The sequence below is a fragment of the Patagioenas fasciata genome, chromosome 2, assembly GCF_037038585.1.
Source record: "Patagioenas fasciata isolate bPatFas1 chromosome 2, bPatFas1.hap1, whole genome shotgun sequence".
In the NCBI taxonomy this organism is placed as follows: domain Eukaryota; kingdom Metazoa; phylum Chordata; class Aves; order Columbiformes; family Columbidae; genus Patagioenas; species Patagioenas fasciata.
In genome coordinates this window covers 137,909,320-137,930,113 of record NC_092521.1, presented here as the reverse complement: position 1 = coordinate 137,930,113, position 20,794 = coordinate 137,909,320, and the positions used below count along the sequence as shown (strand labels likewise).

The following is a 20,794-nucleotide window of genomic DNA, read 5'->3' as shown; positions in this document are numbered from 1 at the left end:
ATTGTCTCTGGTCCAGTCACTGGGTACCACTGAAAAGAGCCTGGCTTTGTTCTCTTTTCACTCTCTCTTCAGGTATTTATTTACATTAATAAGATCCCCTCTGAGCCTTCTCTGATGGAATTATACTGATGTGACATGAAACTGTGTTCGTGGCTTCCCTCTCTTTAGTATATAAATGTATTAACATTTCAGTGTCAAGTGGTTGGCAGGGAAACAAGAATACCATGGACAAAGATGTAATTACTGGAGTTAAAGGGAAGACAACAGGTTTGTTTCAAAGTTGCTTTCCAGATCTGAAATGGAAAGATTTTGTTTCACACTGTAATGAAAGCATAGCCATGCAAACTCTTCCACAAGCATAACCTTTCCTCAAATATCCATGCAGAGCCTGAAACCTTTGTCTTCTTAATCTGTAGTAGGTGAAACAGGCTTTGACTAATAGTGTAACTATCCCACATTTGATTTCCTGCCTGAGTTAGAGCAGAGGTTGTTTCAAGCCAATGTCTTGCATGATCCTAGCTGATGTTGAAAGTGAATGTGAGGAGATAAAATACTTCCTTGCAATATGACGACAAAGACCCCCCCATTTTCCACCTAATCTTTTGCTGATATTTTAAATCTACCATATTCAAGCATTTCCTGTTTTGTGCTGTGCTTCTGCCCAAAGTAAATTGTCTCGACTCTTCTTTGAAAGTGCTGCCATGGCCACCCTCTGTCATCTCTGGCAGCTGCTCACATCCCTTCTCCTGAACATCCCTGGCATGCTCAAAAGAGGGTAGCCCACAGACTTGGAAATGTTGCCAAATCTGGAATAAAAACAGACATAAATGAATATAGCTAAACACAACTCAAAGGAATGTGGCAACCAGTTTAATGTTTCTAGTGTTTTCCCATAGGTTAAAAAAACATTTAACTGACTATGAAAATAACAGACTGCTAATGACTAATACAAGATTTTTTTTTCTCCTAGTGTACAGGTCATTTATCACCACTCTGTTGGAATATACTCTTATATCCAAATTTTACATAGCTATGAAGATATAGATAGGCACAATACAACTTCTTCATGACAAATTAATACTAGGTGTTGTAATTAGCAAAGCTGTCCTGCAAAGATTGTTCCTTCATCTTTTATATCTGTATTTAGACAACATCATAGGATGTACAAATCTACTCACTAAGCTGCCACTGTCATGAAAAAGAGGGAACGACCTAGGATGAGCTTCACATGACTTCAGTGCCAATTCAATGAAAAGAACCAGGACAGACCTGCTGATTTTTCTCATACCAGGCTTTACAAACATCACTCAGCCTTAGGTGTGGAGATCTGGAACTATCTCCTTCCATCTCTCTTGCTTCATTGTATCTTTATAATATCACCTGAGACAACATGCTCAGTGTGAAATGTCTGTTCTGTTTCAGCTATCAGAATGATAGTTAAAGAATTATACAGAAGAAAGCTAAGCCCAGATCACTGATTTTTTTTTTTCTATAAAAGCTATTCCAAAATCTATAGAAAGGACCTTCCTGTCTGATTTGCCAGTAGAGTTTCTTTTCCTTTATTGAGAAATAAGTGCATAAATCAGAGTTACATTAGTGACTTACAAGCTTCTTGCAATAAAAAATAAAAATGAGGAGCTGAGATACGGCTGGTAACTTATATAACAAACTGCAAATAGACAAAAAAAGATTGGTTATAACTCTTGGTCATACGTCATAGCTGACTTAACAACATCATAGTTGGATTGATAAAACACAACTCAAAGTTGCTGCACCTTAAACCATCACTTTCAGTTATTCAAATAACTAATTTCAAAGTGTTTAATAGATTTATCCTCTTGTTTTTCAAATGGACATGATAGTCTTTCTGTGTTTATTTTTCAAATTGTACATATAAATTTCTCATTAAATCTGATATATCAAAGTTGCATTGTAAGAGTTCAAAATGCTAGTAGAGACAGAGACGTTAACTAAAATGTTTTAAAATGTTAGGTTTCCTAGTGCAGCTTCACCTCGTAGAGGCTATGGTCATTTCACTGTTACTGGTTACAGCTCTGTCTGAATGAGGCGTAGTGCTTTCTTCATGTTCTCTATTACTGAAAGAAAAATAAGTAAGAACTGTAAAAGTACATTTGTACAATTAAAAAATGCACCTAGTTTGATCTGTAAATTGTTCACACTGAAATTAATTTATGGTCACAAGTTATATTTTAGGGCTTTTTATTGTGAAAATTCTCACATTCATACCAAATCAGGAAGTAAAAAGTTTCTTGAATCAACATGTTGAACTTAAAGGGGTTTGACAAGGCCCCTTTCAACTTGCTCACTTCTCAACAGCAAGCCTGATAATCAGATGTGAAGTGCATATTTGTGGTGAGATACTGCATTGGTGTCAGATAGATTGCATAGAGAAAGGACTAGCTCAACCTGTAAAATCACATTCCTTTCTGAAATATGGGTGCTAGGTGGTACCTAGGTAACCATCAGCATTTCTTTTCTGATTCCCTCCCACCACTGGCTGTTTACATTGTGCAGTTGGGTACCTTTGACTTCCACCATTCTCCAACAAACTGCTCAGATCTTGATCCTGAAAGTTATCACCCGTGATCTTTCAACTTGTCTTACCTGAGTAGTACTAATAAATTCAATCGGACAATAGGTGTGCTTAAGTGTTTTGCTAGAACAGGTTAGACCATTATAATTTTTTGCAAATGCTCACACACAGTCCTTACTTTGAGAACTTAATGGGTTCACATGCACAAATGATTGGGATTGGGTGTTTCTGGTTGCTTCCAATGTGAAAAGCAAAATAACACAATGAAGAGGGCACTTACAGAATGGTATGTCTTGTGGTTCGTAAGTGTAAAGCCGGTTGGAGTACCTTCCTGTGATATCAGCTCTTACTGTGAGAGATGGGTCTGAAAAAATAATTGTATTAAGCATGATTTTCCATTCCCACAACAGCTGATGGTGATGTGAGAGGCGATACTTTGACAGCCCTCTTTCTGAACTGTTCTGATTTTGTCAATGAGGTAATTACGAGGCTGTTACGCTATGTTCCAACTAACAGCTCTGGAGAAATCCTGAACAAAAGCTAATTTTCTTTTTCATATTATGCAGCTATTTTAAAGTGATAGATTACACATACATATCCTGTTTTGCAGGTTCTGGGGTTACATCAGAAAAGGGCATTTTGACTGGATGCACGCACAGCGAGGGTCATGGATACATAATGAAATATTGGTGTGACCTACCTAGAGTGTTCAGAACGAAAATCTTGTGATTCTTAATACTTCCATAATAGGAGCAAGTTGTTGTGGACATGTCTTCTCCCAGTTTCCCTTCCAAGCATTTTGTTAACTAACTGACTCCTGTCACTACATTGCTCCTCTGAGTGTGGGCTTCATCTCACCTAACTGTGGATGCCACCACACAGCTAGTCACTCTAGACTCCCTGTACAGTCAATTAAAAGGAACAGGCACTCTAGGGCATGATTCATCCAATCTATTCCAGAAGTCAGCTTCATGGTGGGGTAAATAATTCCTAAGATGGCACTGACTATTGACATGCTCTATGGTCATGTCCACACTGTAGACACCTACATTCAGTCAGATATTTGACTATTTTCAGTGAACTTTTGCCTTACAACAGCACTAACAAAAAGCATGGAGAACAAAAGCACAGACACTAATGGACACTTAAGTATCTCGCTCCCAAGCAGTAATTAGGTAGTGTCCAGAACATATCTGTAATCTGAGGGTCAAAGCCTGCGATAGAGGGAGAACTGAACTCAGTTCTGCCAAGATTCAGACTAATGCCATGGTAATGATAAATTTTGAGCTTTTTTGTATTTTAAAAAATGAATTATTTTGACGTTTCCAAAGGAGGACACTGGCATAGATTCAGATATCACATCTTTGAAGATACATAAATATTTTACATACCTACAAACATGATTCGAGGCACATATTGTCCATCAGGTGACAGGTTTTTGTCTGTGGTTTCATGCTGGCAGAGAAATTAAAGCTAATTATTAAAATATTTATGTAAATTTTGGTGAAGTAGTACCACCTGTGAATAGTCTTGTACCAGAGGACAAAACCAAATGGTACTACTTGTGTGTGTATACACATGCACGGATTCCTGTACTTACATGGTACTGAAATGCCAGAGATATTTAACTAAAATGACATGAAAAAGCGAGACAAAGAAAGAGAAAACACAAGCCAAAAAAAGATACAAGTCAAATCTCCCCAAACCCTTCATACCATGAGGTTCAACATAACGAAGTTATTTTGGGCCATTTCCTGTATCTCTTCATTTTCTGCAAAAGCTTTCTTCAGTGCTAGAAAAGACACGGTCATTTTCAAGTCCATCTCAAATAGTGCTTTTCCTTCTGCATTTAGGAACCACGCTGGCCGGAGACTGGCCACATTGTTCCTGTCTCTGCTGATTCACATTCCTGAGGAGACACTTACGGGCTCTATCACTGCTTTTTGCTTTTTTGACCCATGTCAGTACAACCTCCCGGCTATGAAAATGGAAGCTCTCTTCTGTTATTTATGAAGCTTGTCTCAATGGATACCATGTCTCAGCTTGACAAAAGTGCATTATTCTCAGAAAATTCTTATTAGATTGATTTCAGCAGCCCTGTCCTCATTTCCTTCTCTAGTTACCAGTTCAGGAGAGCCAAACAATATTAAATCTGTTCAATGAGTCAGTAGCAATTCTGGGTCTCTTAATTTAAACTGACGAGTGCTGCATTAGGGATAGCAGGAGAGCAGAACTGAGTATTTTTCATGTTCTTTTCTGGGTAGTTTCATAGTGGAGTTTTTGTAAATAACGGTAATAAATTCTTAGCTTTTCATAAATGTTTTCATTTACCGATTTCTTTAAATAATTTTAAGTAAGTGCAAGGTAAATATATAGCCAAGTGCAGATTCTTATACAAATATTCACAAAATGTTAACACTCAAAAAAATCAAAATTACCTTGGCAGTATTGACAGTCTTCCAAATGATGAATTACCATCAGTGGCTTGTTACTTTATTAATAATAATAAAGCATGTAGTTAGATCATTTGACAAGTATTTACCTACAAGTATTTACCTACAGTAAAACCATACAGGCATTCTGTAAAGAATTATATTTTCAAGCAAGGGGAAAGAACGTAAATCCTTCATAAAAAAAAGAAATAGAGAAATAGAGTTTCTCTATCTAAATGGGTTTTCTAAAGTAAAAAATTCCAGAAGAAGGAAAAAACTAAGCCATCATAATCTCATTCCTGGTTAGCATATAATCAAACAGAAGAGATTTTTAATATTGCCTGTGTGAAGTTCTCCATGAGTAAGAAAATAAAAATAACCTGTATGAACTGGAATAAAATATTTTTTTTTTTTTTAATTTGGTTTATCATCAAATACTTTCCATGAAAAGTTTCACCTTTTTTAAGCTTTTTCAAACAGATATACAGTAATATTTTTTTTTTCTGTAAATATTTTGGTAAAAGTATCAAAATTTTCTGGTTTTGGATGTCAAAACATAAAACAATTCTGTTTATTTGTTCTCGTGTGCATTTAAACTATTCTTACTGTTCAGTAAATCAGTTACTAATGATTGATCTGCTATCACTGTCAAGAATTGTTCAGTTCCTAGGCATTTGTACATAGGGCAGATGAAATTAGTTGCCTTTTATTTAAAAAATAATTTGTCTGCAATTTAACAATAGCTTACACCACATTATTATGATCAAAAATGAACTATAACAGAGATTTAAATTAATACTGTTATGAATTCTCAAATGTATTTTCAGCTGAATCCCAGAGAAGATTCAAATTAGAACTTTAATTTCTACCAGGACAGTGAGAAACTGTGAGTACATCATGTTCATATGCCAACTGATAAAGTGTTGGGAAAACATCAGAGGCAGTAGATCACCATGCAAGAGCAAATGTAACTGATTTCCAGCTGTTGATTAAGGAAGTAATCAGAGGAAGAATGGCATATCTATTTAAAAAAAAGTATTTAAAAAATAATAATATCTATTTATCATTGCTTATTCAAATGACAACACTGCTGTTGTGACAAAGAAATAAGAGTGTTAAATGCAGAGTTCTCTATCAGCCTATAACATTGCTTAAGAATCATAAGACCCTTGCAACAACTGTTATTTATAGACACTAAATCTGTTTTATTTAACTGGGTGGTCTGCAGATGATTAGCTGCCACTGTGTTTCTCTGTTTTATTTCATTATAGCATATTCAGACATGACTGTCTGATTAACAACTTTCCCTTTTAATCTCTTACCTTTTTTTTGCTTGATAAAGCCCTTCTTCGTAAGTTTGTACCCAGGTAATTTCATCTCCCCATCCTAGAAATATAACAAAAGGATTAACTGGTGGCCAGGTAAGTAATTCATAACAAATTACATTTTTTTATATTTATCAACAGTTGTACACCAATAGGATTTGTTTTTCAGGCAATGTTTCCCAAACATTGTGGATATACTAATTCTGTATCTCCTAAAAGGTGCTCTGGAAGATTAAAAAAAACACCCAAACCAACCTCCCAAAAACCTCAGCTGGTTGAATATCCAGTTCGAGTCCTCTAACAAACCTGTTAGTTCTCTTTCTCAGAGGTCACTGAATCAGCACCCAAATAATTTATATCTTTATATTTTCTGCTCCATATTTAACGTAGACTCTGAGGCTTAAAGAGAAAGCTAGCTTGTAAAGTTAGAAAAATAAAACATGACAGTTCAAATAAGATCAATTTTAATATGAACATTGTTAGAATATTCCTGAGTTTTAAGCTTAACTCTTTAATTTCAAACCCTGGTGTTGCAAGTACTTATAATTTAATAAAATAATGCCTGTTAAACAAGAATCTCCACCTAAAAAACTTCTAATGAATCATCAGCTTCATAACTCATACATAGCTGGTGATACACTGATCTCAAAAAGCAAATTGTCCAGTTGGTTTAATACTTTCAGATCCCAAAGAGGCCAGCCCCTGTGTGGTAGATCCCTGCCACCCAGTCAGTGTTACTCCATTCATGATGGCCCCCATGGGAATTGTAGAACAGCTTCTGGATCTGGACCAGGTTAAGGCTCAGTTTCTTCTGTGCCGTCTGGACAGCGCTTGGACCAGCCCTGTGGTTACGCAGAGATTTGCTGTTAGCTTTCTCACGGGACGATCTCTTGTGATGCTACCAGGTCATATCTTCTTTCAGGAGAGTGCCTTTGATTACAGATCTGTCTGGTTGATGGTGGGATTCTGGCATGTAGACCAGTGTGTTCCCAGCCCTGGCTGAAGTCAGCTGCTGACACAGGTAGCTGCACAGAGGAGTCACCTATGGTCATTAAGCAGTAGGTTTAAATGTTCACCTTTAATCTGTGAAAATTACAGGTAAAGCACTCAAGGCATCCCAAAAGGCCTGAAATCAGAATTAGAAAACCGATACCTTCTTTGGCTTTTTTTTTTTTCTCCAAAAAATTGGCAGAATTGAAGGGATTTTGTTATCTTCTTATGCATTTAAACTCAGTGGGAAAAATAAAACCTGATGTAGGCAAGAGAGACAATAGATACCAGATGTATTATAACCCTTTTCCAGGGATACCACTTATAAGAAGTGATTTGCAGTTTTTCTTTGGTTAGTTCAGATGTTGCATGATTTTGTCCAGTACTCCCTGAGCAATGAGGTTCAGATGGGACCTCTGTGACAGGTGGGCTTTTGCCAGTGGTTTGTATGGGAAGGTCTCAGGGGTGAACTGTGTGATCTGCAGGCTTGGCACAGCTTGCAGAAGAGGCCAGGGAGGGAGTTCGACATTTTTGGGGATGAATAGGCACGAAAGGAGAGGGAAGGTGGAGAAGAGGAAAAGACCTCGGTAACTTATTTCTCAGTTTGTATTTCTAAGGATTGATCAGGCATAGACAACTAAAAATAGATTCTTTAGTTGACATCCAGGTGGAAAATTATGCACCACAAGGAAAGGAATTATGCACTGCAAAGCATGACTCTGACTATCTGATGAAAAGCAAAAAAAAAAAAAACAAACTCAAAAAGTAACGCTGAAAAACCCACCAGTAGATCAAACTGCTGTTTTGTGTATAAAAATGGGTCTGTAGAAAAAAATTTCCATAGCAACTGAAGTTAGCAATCTGTGTTTCAGTAATTAACAAGTTAACATAACAAATTATCTTTTGACTGATATATGAAACAGTATTGTTTCAGTGATGTTCTGACCCTGATTTGAGAGAGACACTCAGTTTAGGTTGTTGGCTTCTGCTAGGTCTCTGCGGGTTGTGTAAATTATGTAGGTTATATGGGATGCTCAGTCACATCCTTAAGAACAAACTGATGGAGTGAAACAACATGAAATAAGAAGATGCACTACTTAGAGTGTCACACAGAGAAACACACCCCAGTAAATCATATATATATATATGATTTCAGGAAGTTCCTAAATTAAAACATTTGCTGACCTGTATGGGAAGATGAAGAGATAACATAAAGCAAATATACAGTACCTCTTGACAGTGTTTGAGGTATTCTTTTTTCCTTTTTGATTGCCATTGCAAGGTTGGAAGAGACTGCAATTAGCAGGAGGGACAAGGCCAATGTCGAATGGAGCATTGTTTCTTTGAGAAGATCCCTTTCAACTCAGCAAGGAAACTGCAAAACAAAGCAACAGCTTTAGTCACATGGATTCATCACCTGGTGCAGTGTAAATCACTGTGTTAGTAGTATCCTAACAATCTATACTACAGAAGTAGTTTTGATTATTTCTATAAATGCCTTTGGAGAAAAGTGGAAAATGGAAATGCTTATTTTTATCATGCAGTACTGCTTTCAGCTGCCAAAATTGAGCTGCAGGGGACAGTTCTCACAACAGTGTGATCAGGCCAACAAAGTTCATTTCAGTTCATTTCTGGTCACCCACCATTTTTTTCATATGAACTAGTACAATATTGTAATACTGGATCATGAAAATTTCAAGACAGTGCTACTATTAGGTCATTCTGTTAGTTTTTTAATTTCAGTGAAATGTAGCAGCACGGGTTCTTTTTCAATGATAGTAGTTTTTTTGGTCAAATGATGTCTCATTATATCCTCCTCAATATAACAGGAAAATTGACAAGTATTTGCCTCCAGATATAGTATATTTTAAATGAGCAAATCCCTCCCGAATGTTGAAATTGCCATTATTTTTTTTAGCCTGCACTCTGTGAACCTGGATACTAAAGACTGAGATAAATGTAGAAGAAATTTCCAGCTGCTCCTCACAATGAAAACTCAAAAAAATTCCCCATTATCCATGGCATCTTAAAACTGATTTTTAGCTCAAGTCCTGCTTAATAAGACAATCCATCTGTGCTTCTGGTTACTTCCAGTATTCTGAAGATGTTTGCTTCTCTTCCTGACAAAGATTGTTATAAGAAATTCAATAACTTCTGGTCTTGATAAAAGTTGGAGAAAAAAGTGATGGCTGAGGAAGGGCATTACAAAGCCAAAATTTTTAACTGATAAGTCTTCTTTCTGCCCAGTACAATCATCTGTAGGCATGAAAGCTCAGATATTCAGGTGGATACCTGATTATTTGAACTAAGTGAAAAAATATAATACATGTAGCCTAGGATACCAACCTAGTCTGTTCTCTCTGGAGATTTCACTTTTCAGAGGTTGAACTTTAAGCATTACCAGGATGACCTGTTGAGAAAATGCTTTAACTTAAAAAAAAAATAAATAAATAAAAAAAAAAATCCCCCAAACCACTTGTGCCTGTATTGACAAAGAAAATTTGAACTTTGAATTTTAAAGTGATATCCAATATGGTATTACAGCCCTGAACACTGGCAAAAGAAGATGTTTTGTGATTCTTACGACAGAGAGGCATCAAAAGTGCAGCTTTTATTCTTACTTCAGTATGTTCCTCAACATTACTAACATTCCTGTTAAACAGTTCGATTTCTGGTGAACAAATTCAGTGCCACTTTCAGTAGTTGGCAATCTCAATCCAACAAAACCGCTCTTTTCACATGACTGGAGAAAAATTTGCACATTAAAATGCGCGAAATTCTAGAAAAAACCCCAAGTATTACAATAAGATTTTCACGTTTCTGAAAGTTGCTAAAATAATTATAATATTTTTCTCCTCAGTCTTGTGCACAATGGTTTCATTTCCCCCCACATGGCATCACAATTCTAGAGTTGTTCTTTGTTTCACATACTTTCCTCTTTAGGCTTGTTCATGTTAAATACTGTTGATTGCGTTTTACAAGGGAGTCTCCTTTGGAGATGATTAATTACGCACATTAATTTGATGGTTGGAGATTATGGATATTTAATAAGAAAATCTGAAGTTTTCCAGTGTTTTTAACTTCTAGTTAATTCTGGGGGATGAGGATTTTTTGGTGACAAAAATTCCATTCAAATTTTCCCCATGTCTGTACAGACCACTAAATTCAGTCAGCAAAAGCAGGTTATTACACCCTACTACTACATTCCTAACAAATGAGTATTTGTAGCAACTCTATGTGAAAGTTAATAACTGTATCTAGTATAAGTTTACCTATTAGACGTTAACAATAAAATTTAGCATTTATGTTAATGAGTTAGAATGCTATTTATGGCTTTGAAATCACACCAGATAATGTCTCTATAAAGCATGGAATGGAATGCCTGGTATGGAATGCATGAATAGGGTCTTTCTTTCATGATGTATTAATGAAAAAAAATCAAAGTGTAAATCTCTTCAAGTCACAGGATTAATTATCTGAAGATTAAATAATTGATCATCATCCTATTGAAAACCAATAGGGTTTCAGAAGGATAATTTATGGAGCTGTAGCTGGAGGCAGCTTAAATATTCTGAATTTTTTATGTTACATGATCCAGTGTTAGTTAATTGATTAAGAGGAAAAATGACAGCCAACATCATATAAATTACCTTCTTCTCTCTGTCAGAACAAATGTTTTGCTAGTTTATCTATAGGCATCTATCATTTGTCTTTTTCATCTAACCAGGTTTGTAATGCATTTGTCAACTGAACCTTATTGCTATATTAAAGGAAAGTTAAGAATGAGAAATATTTGCTTACCAGCAGCAACCGATTCTCCTGATGGAAGGTTCTTTTTCTTAAACCGGTTACTTAAACATCAGTGTGGTTTAAGCATAGAACACCTGGGCTGCCCAGGTCTCTGTGTAGCAACAACAGCACATTCACCTGGGAAAAACTGAGAGGAACCTTTTAGCTGAAAACCAAATTAATGGGTTTCCACCCTCCCCCTTCCTTTTCTTCTGTCCTTCCAACGTTTGCTTTTGTGAGTTCCCATGCTTATACACTGAATCCTTGGACTTCTCTTCATCTTGGCTTGTATCAGGTGTCTTGTGTGAGGATTGGAAATAAATAGTGGCTTATGTGTGTCTGCTACTTCCCCCCCAAACAGCTTGAATCTGGCTTATGTCCAGTGAAAAAAGAAACCACCAATGAAAGCTGGAACTGTAGGTGCTTTTGTTCCCAGTGAATGACTGGGTTCACTGGTGCTTGAAGACAGGTATGAACCTAATAGGAAAACACAAGGTTTACTTTGTGTAGAGGAATGTAATTAACAAATAAAAGGAACTTTTTTTTTTTTTTTTTGTATAGGGAAATAAAAATCCTTGTTTAAAGCATATGGTTTAAAGTATCTGATTATTGCTTCTCTGAGTTGTAGTTTAAAAATTATCTGATTATTTGGACATGATGCTTGATATAATTTTGACCTAACTTGACTAATACAGGAAAAGTCCCTTATTCATCACCTTTGCACAAATAAGGAATTACCTGCTTCGCCTCTTCCCTCCTTCTTGCATAGCTTTTGCAAGGGAATCAGCAGCAATCTTCTTTTGGTTCTTTGTCTACCATGTATTTGGTTATATGGACTGTATGGTTAAATTTTTTCCTCTTCCTTTTCATGTGAAGTCTGAATTCTTATTTGTCTTTGATGCTTTGATCTACTGATGTTTGTTGCCACTGACAGGTAAATGATTAATAATGTGCGATTCTTGCATTATGTTTTATCAAATATTTTTCGTATCAAAAAGTGAAAAATAAGAATTTCTGTGGTTTTGGTGCTGAGTTGTCTTTAACATTTGTAAGGGAGATTTCAAACTTACATTTCCAGTTAAAATAGTACAGTAACTATACTTAAATCCATGATACACTTAGCTCCTGAAATGGCTGAAAAAGCAAGGAATGTAGTTTGGTTACAAAATAAATGCAGACAGATATTTAAATCAAAGTGCTATATTACATTTCTTCATTTAAATTTTAAGTAAATTAAAAAGACTATCTGAAGTAAAACCAAGGATGATTTAAAGAACTTCCCTCCATCCAAACTTTGAGTTTTCATGTAAATATTCCAGGAACCGAAGCTTCAGTTCTTCTTACTCTTCAACTAATTACAGATCATTAAGTAATTAGAAATATAGAAATTTTCCAAGTGTATTGAAGTGTATTTCTGTTCAACCCTAAGATGTTGTGTTCTTCAACCCTGAGATACTATGTTCTTTACTGTACAGGTTCCTTATCATAAGGACTAAAAGGGTAGACATAAAATGAAATAGATTAAAATTAGTGCTGAGCTACCTGTGAATGGCCTTATTTGACAGGACAATGTTCAGCAATTTATTTTCTATGCTCTAGAATCTTCTGTGTTGTAATCTTCTCTTGAAGATCAGAATTTCAGCCTTTGTCAGTCTTGCCATGGAGAGGTTGGCAGTTCTGGTCAAATAGACCTTATCAAGGTTTAATACTGGAAAAAAAATCTGTATTATTTGAAAAACATTGGAGAATAACTGACACTTGGAATCTCATGCCCCTGCTTTTGTGTGAGTCACGCAGTAGCAGATTTAAGCACGTATGAGACCATATGTGAGATGTGAAACTGACATTGAAACTTTGCATTACCTGGTGCTCCACAAATGCTAATAGAAAAAAACCCCATCCTCACTGAATTGATCAGTTCCCAGACCTTACCTTTTCTGAGGCATTGTGTTTGTTTTGGCACAAGGCAAGGGATACCCTGATGTAAAGAACAACAAGCTGATCAGGGTGTAACAGGACAACCCCATGTGACATTTACTATCACTTATGCATAAGTTTAAATTAAACTGAACATGGACCAACTGCATAAGAGAAATACAATTTATTCATATAAAATCTTATTGAGTCAAAGCCTAGACAAAATACTTACCTGGGTAAGGTGCACAAAATCTTCAGTGCTGAAAGTAATACCATGGTGATATCTCCACAGACAGAAAAGTCAGTCTTCAAACTCCAGTATCTTGCCGCAGTCTGTAGCATAAGTCAGTGACCGATGATGAGCATCCTCTGCTGGTCTAAACAGCCTTTCCTATCCCCAGCCTGCAGAGATCCCTAGGTCTGGGTAGTGCAATTTACCATGTCTTTCCCAGTAGTTTTTGCTCAGGTACGGCTTTTGCATGATCCAGTTACAACGGTGTCATGAACTATTCCGGATCTGCTGAGCTGTAATAACTATCTGCTTTGCAGGCCAAGCACATGAGTGCAGGCAACGCTGGGCTCAGTTAACATGATAACCATACCAGATTTGTTAACCCGTGAGAACTTATTTATTTGAAACCTTAAGCTGAGTACAAATCTGAATTTGCTGAGTGCACAATATGAGAATAAAAGATAAAAGAGAAAAGTCAGCATCTGAGAGAATTTCTAGGGAAAAAAGTCCCACGGTGACACATATTTACTCTGTGTGGTTTCTCATGGGCTATGACTGCTCCTCATGAGGTTAAGTGTGAAATCCCCTGAATCGCAGCAGGCTCATTAGAAGAAACCCCTATTACATATAAAATGAAGTATATTCAATTCCAATGAAAATGATTTTTTTTGCTTTTGACTGTTAAAGATCTCCTCCTTCATTACTTGCAGAATAGAAACTCCTGTCTGATGCCTCCTCTCTGCGCTTCCTGTCTGTTTGGGTTCCATGGGGACTGATGTCTTTCTGTGCCCAGGGGAAGGTATGAACAAGAGGATGATATGAAGCACATCTCTACTACAGTAATAAAAAAGAATATTAAGACCCTTTAAAAGGCTGGTTTCTATTTTAGCATTTAGACACTTTGTTTGGTCTATCAGAAAAACTATCCTAATTTTGTAAGCATTGTAGCCTCAGAAGTTGATCTAGAAGGAGCCTTGCTGACCATGTTGTCTGCTGCTGCAGTTGAGCTGGTCTTGCTGCAGGAAGCCAGGGAAGGTTTCCAGCTCAATCACATTAAACTGAGCATGTTTCTTCAGCAGACGAAAACAAATGGCTTGACTTTTTGTTTTGTAAGCCTGCAAGTGCCAGCTCCCTCCTTTATAAGAGAAAGACAAAAGGCTCTGGGTTTAAAAAGAGAAGCAAAAATACACCAGTGTCAGTGATGGAGGAAATAAAAGACAAGGAAGGATTCAGATTTCAGTGATGAGTTACTCCTATATAAAAGGTTTCCTTCTTTCCCTAGCGCAAGGATGGGACAAAGGTCCTAGCATCAGGATGGGTGTGAATTTTTGATAGGGCTGTTGCTTGTTTTTGCTTATACCACACTGTTCTGAAAGCTGGGAGTGAAATGTCTGCCCCATGGAAGTCATTTGTTTTTCTTGGGATGGTGCCAAAATTTTCCCCTGGATTTTAAAAGATTACTTGTTCTAGGCATTGTCTTTCAGGAGGTGTCTGAGCAACCTGCAAACCTGCTAGTAACTGAGACACAAAACTGACCACAGTTTATCAAATGATGTACAAGACTTGGCAGTGAAATCCAGGTGTATCTGCAGGACAGAGGACTAAATCCTGACGAGAAAGCTGTCTTGTAACTCCACAATTTGGAACAACATGTTTGTGAATATAAATGTGGTTCTCAAATGAAAAGTCCATTCAGGAGAACATAAATAGGCAGCTCATAATAGTCATAGAATGTCCCGAGTTGGAAGGGACCCACGAGGATCATCAAGTCCAGCTCCTGTCCCTGCACAGGACAACCCCACCATTCACACCACGTGTCTGAGGCCATTGTCCAATCTCATCTTGAACACTGTCAGGTTTGGGGCTGTGATACCTCCCTGGGGAGCCTCTTCCAGTGCTCCACCACCCTCTGGGTGAAGAACCTTTTCCCAATGTCCAACCTAAACCTTCCCTGGCACATCTTCCTGCCATTCCCTCAGCTTCTGTCATTGGTCACCAGAGAGAAGAGATGGGCACCTGCCCCTCCTCCTCCCCTTGTGAGGAAGCTGTAGCCACCATGAGGTCTCCCCTCAGTCTCCTCTTCTCTAGGCTGAACAAACCAAGTGACTTTAGTGACTTTAGCCGCTCCTCATACGGCTTCCCCTCCAAACCCTTCACCAACTTTGTGGCCCTCTTCTGGACACTCTCCAGTAGCTTTACATCTTTTTTATCCTGTGGCACCCAGAACTGCACACAGTGCTCCAGGTGAGGCTGCACCAGTGCAGAGCAGAGTGGGACAATCATCTCCTTTGCCTGACTGGCAATGCTGTGCTGGATGCACCTCAGGGCACGATTGGCTCTCTTGTCCTTGAAACTGGTCATTAGGATTAAAATATGTTGATGGCAAGAAGCTGGGGGGTCCTTGGTTTTGTCTTAGCTAAAGATGGTACGTCCAGCTAGTGCTCCCTAGCAACAAGACTGATCGTCATGGGCTGATTTGGAGAATTAAACACTTGCTGTTGATCTCCTGCTCCAGAAAGGTTGCTGATGAAGTTCTTAACTTTGTCCAACTCTGCCTTAGCTTGTTTGTGAGCATGGGTTGAGATCACAACTGCTGTGACAGCTGTAATTCAGTATCATTCCTGCAACATCTATTGATAACTCTGCAAAAGACTTTCATGCATGCATGAAGTGCCGTTGCGAATCAATACAAAATTAATTAGGAGATTACACAAACATGATACCCAAACAAATTTTACACGAAACAATATGAGAAAGCTACACAGAGCACATATTTTCATGGATGAGAGGTACTTCTGGCTCCTAACACAGCTCATTGATGTGCGGTGGGTCTGGACTTCAGGGCACAATCAAGTACATAGTACCAGAACTGGGAACTATGCTTCGGGCTTAGAGTGCTGAGCACTGGCTTTTACTGCCAAACAGAAAAATCAATAAATGGAAAAACCCTACAAGTGTTTGTTGAGTTTAGGTTTTGACTGACAGCCAAAAATCATTACTAGAAAATTTCTGGTTCATTTCAATAAAGCTGTTTACAGAAATCTAGGTATGACGTGTGTGTGTCTTTCAAAATCATCACCATTCTGGAAATGTTGCTACTGGTATTAAAAGCTCATTCACAACAGATGCACCTTTTTTTCTTTTTTCCTTTCCTAAAAACAGGGTTCTGGGTAACGCTTGAGAGACAAACTAATCCAGTATTGCCTGAACCCTAGTGGTTTGCTTCCATTGGACCACTGTGCTTTTTTAGCTTTGTGTTCCTGTAACTACATTATTATGGAACTAAAGCGTAATGATATAACTGGAAAAACATTTGCTGATTTAGTTTTTACAGGGTGACTGCAAACCATATTATCTGCTTCCCAAGACAATGTCTATGCTTTCACTTCTAGGCCTTCATCTTATTCCAGTACTGTCACCTCTAAACCCCCTCAGTGTTTTCTCTGCATTTTTGGGATACTCTGGCTCCTCAAGCCTTAAACTCCCCTGCAGTCCAGCCTTTAGAAAACTTGGTTCCAGGCTTAATTGGCACCTCCCTGTAAGCTGCTCTGCAGCTCTGTGCCTCTGTGAGTCACTACTATCCATTGGCTTCCACTTCCCAATGAAATTATTTTCCTGCCCTCCAGGCTTCACAAATTTCCCAGTCACTTTTATAGATATAAAGCTTTGAAGACTGTCATGGAAAAAATGTGGTTTATTATTAGTCATGAATCTTGCTGAGATTTACAGAATAAATGTGTTTTGGTAAATAAAAGGAAACCAATGCTGGATGTTGTTGGCTCCTCCTTTCAGTACAAAAGTACAAACTGTTCTGGACAGTACATTTGTTTAATGCTACGTGAGCTCTGACAGGCAGGACTTGCCCTTCTACAAGCAGATCATCCTGTGGCACTGTGGTTCTAGCCATGCAATTTTCAAACAATACTCTAGGTTTCTGCTAAAGAAAACCCATGTTATTTAGATCCAGGTATCTCTCCCTCTGAATACTGGTGCAGAACAACAGCAAGGGGAAACCCTGGAAGCCATTCTGGCCTCCAAAGCTCCTGGTGTACCCCAGGGCACACACTGCCAGCCAGGAGGAGACCTACAGTACACTCCTGACTGCTGCAAAAGAGCACAAAGGGTTGCCCCCTGCCTGTTTTTAGTTCACCATCTCATAAGAGTTCCTTGGGAACAGGTTTCCAAAGACACCTGGTACAGGTACTGCTCCCCAAGCTGTTATCTGTTTGCAGTATTTAACTAGAAGTAGTGAGAGTTGTATGTCCTGCACCCTTCAAGTGTGGAGCACGGCGGAGAAGCCTGGGAGTATGGTGCATCCTCAGGCCTCTTGGTTTTCTCCCTGCCACCAAACTCTGCTATGCGCAGGTTTGCTTTTGATTTGGTGATATGGCAGAAGAGGGATGGGGCGCAGTTGGAATGAGCCTTTCTCCAGGGCTTTGTTAGACCTTGTTTGTCATGAGGATCTGCTGAAGGTCCTTGTCCTCTGCCCTAGCTTGCTCTTGCCAGATCTTGGGCAGCTGCACATTGCTGTGCCACACCACCATGGGCATGGCAGGGAAGAGAGCTGGGGATGCAAGTGGGGCCTGGGAAGATCTGGTCTGCACATGGTGTATCAACATTGACAGCTTCATGTTGAGTCTCTTCTCACATAGTGATCTAGCAAGCACATCCATGAGGCAGGCAGCAACTAAGCCTTTCCGGTCAAGTTCATGTTTTCTCTATTTTCAATTTTACTGCTTCAACTGAGAACAAATACCTGCCTCCTCAAAGTGCATGCTGTCCCACAGAGATGAAAACTTACAGAAATGGGATTTTAGCTCAGCTGAATATTGAATATGATTTTTTAATTTCAATAGATTATGAAGTCTTACTTAAAGTATGGATTGAGAAAATGATATCTAGGATTTATTTTGCCATCAAAGTTAACATTTTAAATTTTGTTAATACTTGCAATGTCTTGTGGAAGTATATTTATAAAAGTTGTTAGAATGGCTCAATAAGTCTTTGAGGAACCTGAAGTAGTTTGAGATTTGACTTAATTATTTTTCTAGATGATGTGATTTTTAATAGAATAACAATGCTTTTGGTGTTTGGATTCAATAAATGACTTACTGAAGCATCAAAATCTAAAGAAAATTAAATGGAAAAACTACTGTAGTTGGAGGCTTTGGGTGAGATTTCTGTAGAACAAATACAATCTTTCAGTATTTGTAGTTATACAACCCCTTAAGTTTATTGATGTGGTCCATAAGACACTAACTTGATAGTTCGCAATGCCTCTAGTTGGCAGTGTTGCATTACTAATAGCAAAAGGACAAATATAATTATTTTAACTTTGCAGAATTCCAGTGATTAGTACAGAATAGAAATAATTTAAAAATAAAAGTAGTCATTGCATACAAAAATTCACAAAGCTTGGAAAGGCAGTTAAAAATAAATTTTGAAAAATCAGAACGCTTTCTTTTTTTAGATTTACATGCACATGAGAGGTGACAGGGGTAGAAACACAGACCAGATTTTAAGAAAGAGAGCCAGGAAATTCAGCATGTGTTTTGGAAGAGATTGAGAGCTCAGAAATATTCAATGTAACTTTCTGACTGCCACAAGAAATGAAAAGCGGCTGCATTCCCCTACTGTCAGAGTGTCCCAATAAAGACTTCACAAGCAAGAACACTCTCCAGAAACACATTGGACTATTTTCCTGCAGCTGTGAGAGTGAGTCAACCAGGCATCTGTTGAAAGAGATGCCTGTTGCTGTGATGTTTTTGTGATGTTTTCCTGCAGTGACATCACTGTGTCTGCTTTAAAATGTAATACCGTCTAAAAGTCAAAAGACATCGTGTGCTGTAAAATGAGAGTGTTTACAGCATCTTTTAGTGTTTAAGATTTCTGCACAGGTATTCCTTTCACTTTTGCTGTTATAAGGGGTTTATCCCACGACTTGCTTCCATGAAGAACTGACACAAGAGGGCATGAGAACAACTCAGTATCTCTCAGCTTTTGTCTCCCTTTGCACTCTCTGTTCTTCAGCCAAACCTTGATCCTGTGAGTTTTTGAGTCGTTGGCCCAATTCCAGCACAGCACTTGATATATATTTAACTTTAGGCACATTAGCAACTCCATTGATGTCCATAGGACCACTCATATGCTTAAAGTTAGGCATGTTCTTGAGTGTCTATACTGGATCAGAGAATAGGGGATTGAGGTCTCTGGCAAGTCTCCAAGAAGGCTTCTCCTAAAGAAGCCAGACAAGCTTCTTTTCTGATGCAGACCTGTCCTGCTGCAGCTGTGTTTATGCCCAACAGCCAGTTGCTAGAAAGGGACCCCAGCTGATCATTCCTCACTGATTGACAGACCAAGCTGCTTTACCAACAGAGAGGTTTCAGCTTTGGCCATTGCAATGGAGAAACATCTTTAGCTCCAGATTAGCTTCTAGCTACAGTATTTTCTTCTTGTTGCTTTTTCAAAGCCAAGGATTAATAGGAGACAGACAGAAATGTAGGACTGAATCATCAAGTGCTGCACTCCTGGAGGCAGCCACACCATAATATTCTTCTTATATATGCATTGAAGTTATTTAGGAATTTTGCTTATTTTTCTGTCTCAAACCTGCCTTTGAAAATCACTCATTTGAGAGAAACTCTGATTTAACCAGCCTAAATGTACACTTGGCAACTTCTGAAGTGTTCTTTTGCCAGCATTGCCCTGGAGGATTATCTCATAAGTATTTCTGCAGGGAAATTATATCTCAGCTTGGTCTTCTTTCTTCTGGACTGAACAAAGAAGGGATTTTGAGTTTTTCATTGCAAGAAAACTTATTTATTCATTACATCTAGTTGTTCTTTTGTGCATCTATTCTAACATGAGTTCAACATTCCTAAACAGAAATGTACCATTATATTACTGATATGGCCCCATGAGGGCCTGTACAACCACTCCGTCTCTCTGGAAATTCTCTGGAAATATGTAGAAATGTGTTGTATGATACCTCCTAATGTTACATTTCCCTCTGTTTGTTTTTGGTGTTTTTTGTTGTTTTTTTTTTTTTTTTTTTTTTTTTTCCAATATTAGTTACAAATGCTCTATCGTAGTATGATCCATCCTATGGCTGACCATGATTACACCCACACCTTTATCTTCCAGGATCTTTTCCAACTGACAGGCCTCCAGCTTTGAGCAGAAAAGTCTGCCAGTAGTCTCTGTGAAAATAATTTTGGATAGGAATGCCTCTTCCATCTTTAACAATATTTGTAAGATGTGGATGAACCAGCCTCTACAGTGAGGAAAGCTGGAACAATTCGTATTTTTCCCTACGTCTCCCTAAAAACCACTACTTCAGGCAATGGAGATGAACAGCAAACATACAGGTTTAAGGCTACTCTAAATCACCATTTAGAGAGACCAGAGAGGACCCAGATGGGAGGCAACAGATAAAGAGACCTTAGGAGATTTGTTCCCACTAGCTGATGTTAGTGCCTTTAGATATCTTTCCAGTAACATATTTGGAAGATCTCATTATATCTGCATTCTTTCTTAGCATGTACATTGAAATAGA

At 38.0% G+C, this 20,794-nt stretch overlaps 1 protein-coding gene across 1 annotated transcript; it reads right to left on the bottom strand.

The window, feature by feature from the left end:
* Positions 1 to 1,994: 1,994 nt before the first annotated feature.
* On the bottom strand, positions 1,995 to 8,637 carry AGR3 (anterior gradient 3, protein disulphide isomerase family member). The gene is made up of 7 exons (XM_065832641.2): positions 8,532 to 8,637; positions 6,309 to 6,372; positions 4,993 to 5,045; positions 4,270 to 4,346; positions 3,946 to 4,009; positions 2,835 to 2,918; positions 1,995 to 2,096 (listed from the first exon to the last, which is right to left on the bottom strand). Exons 1-7 carry the CDS (start codon positions 8,635 to 8,637, stop codon positions 2,047 to 2,049), a joined length of 498 nt encoding a protein of 165 aa, XP_065688713.1. The 3' UTR covers positions 1,995 to 2,046.
* Between the last annotated feature and the right edge of the window lie 12,157 nt (positions 8,638 to 20,794).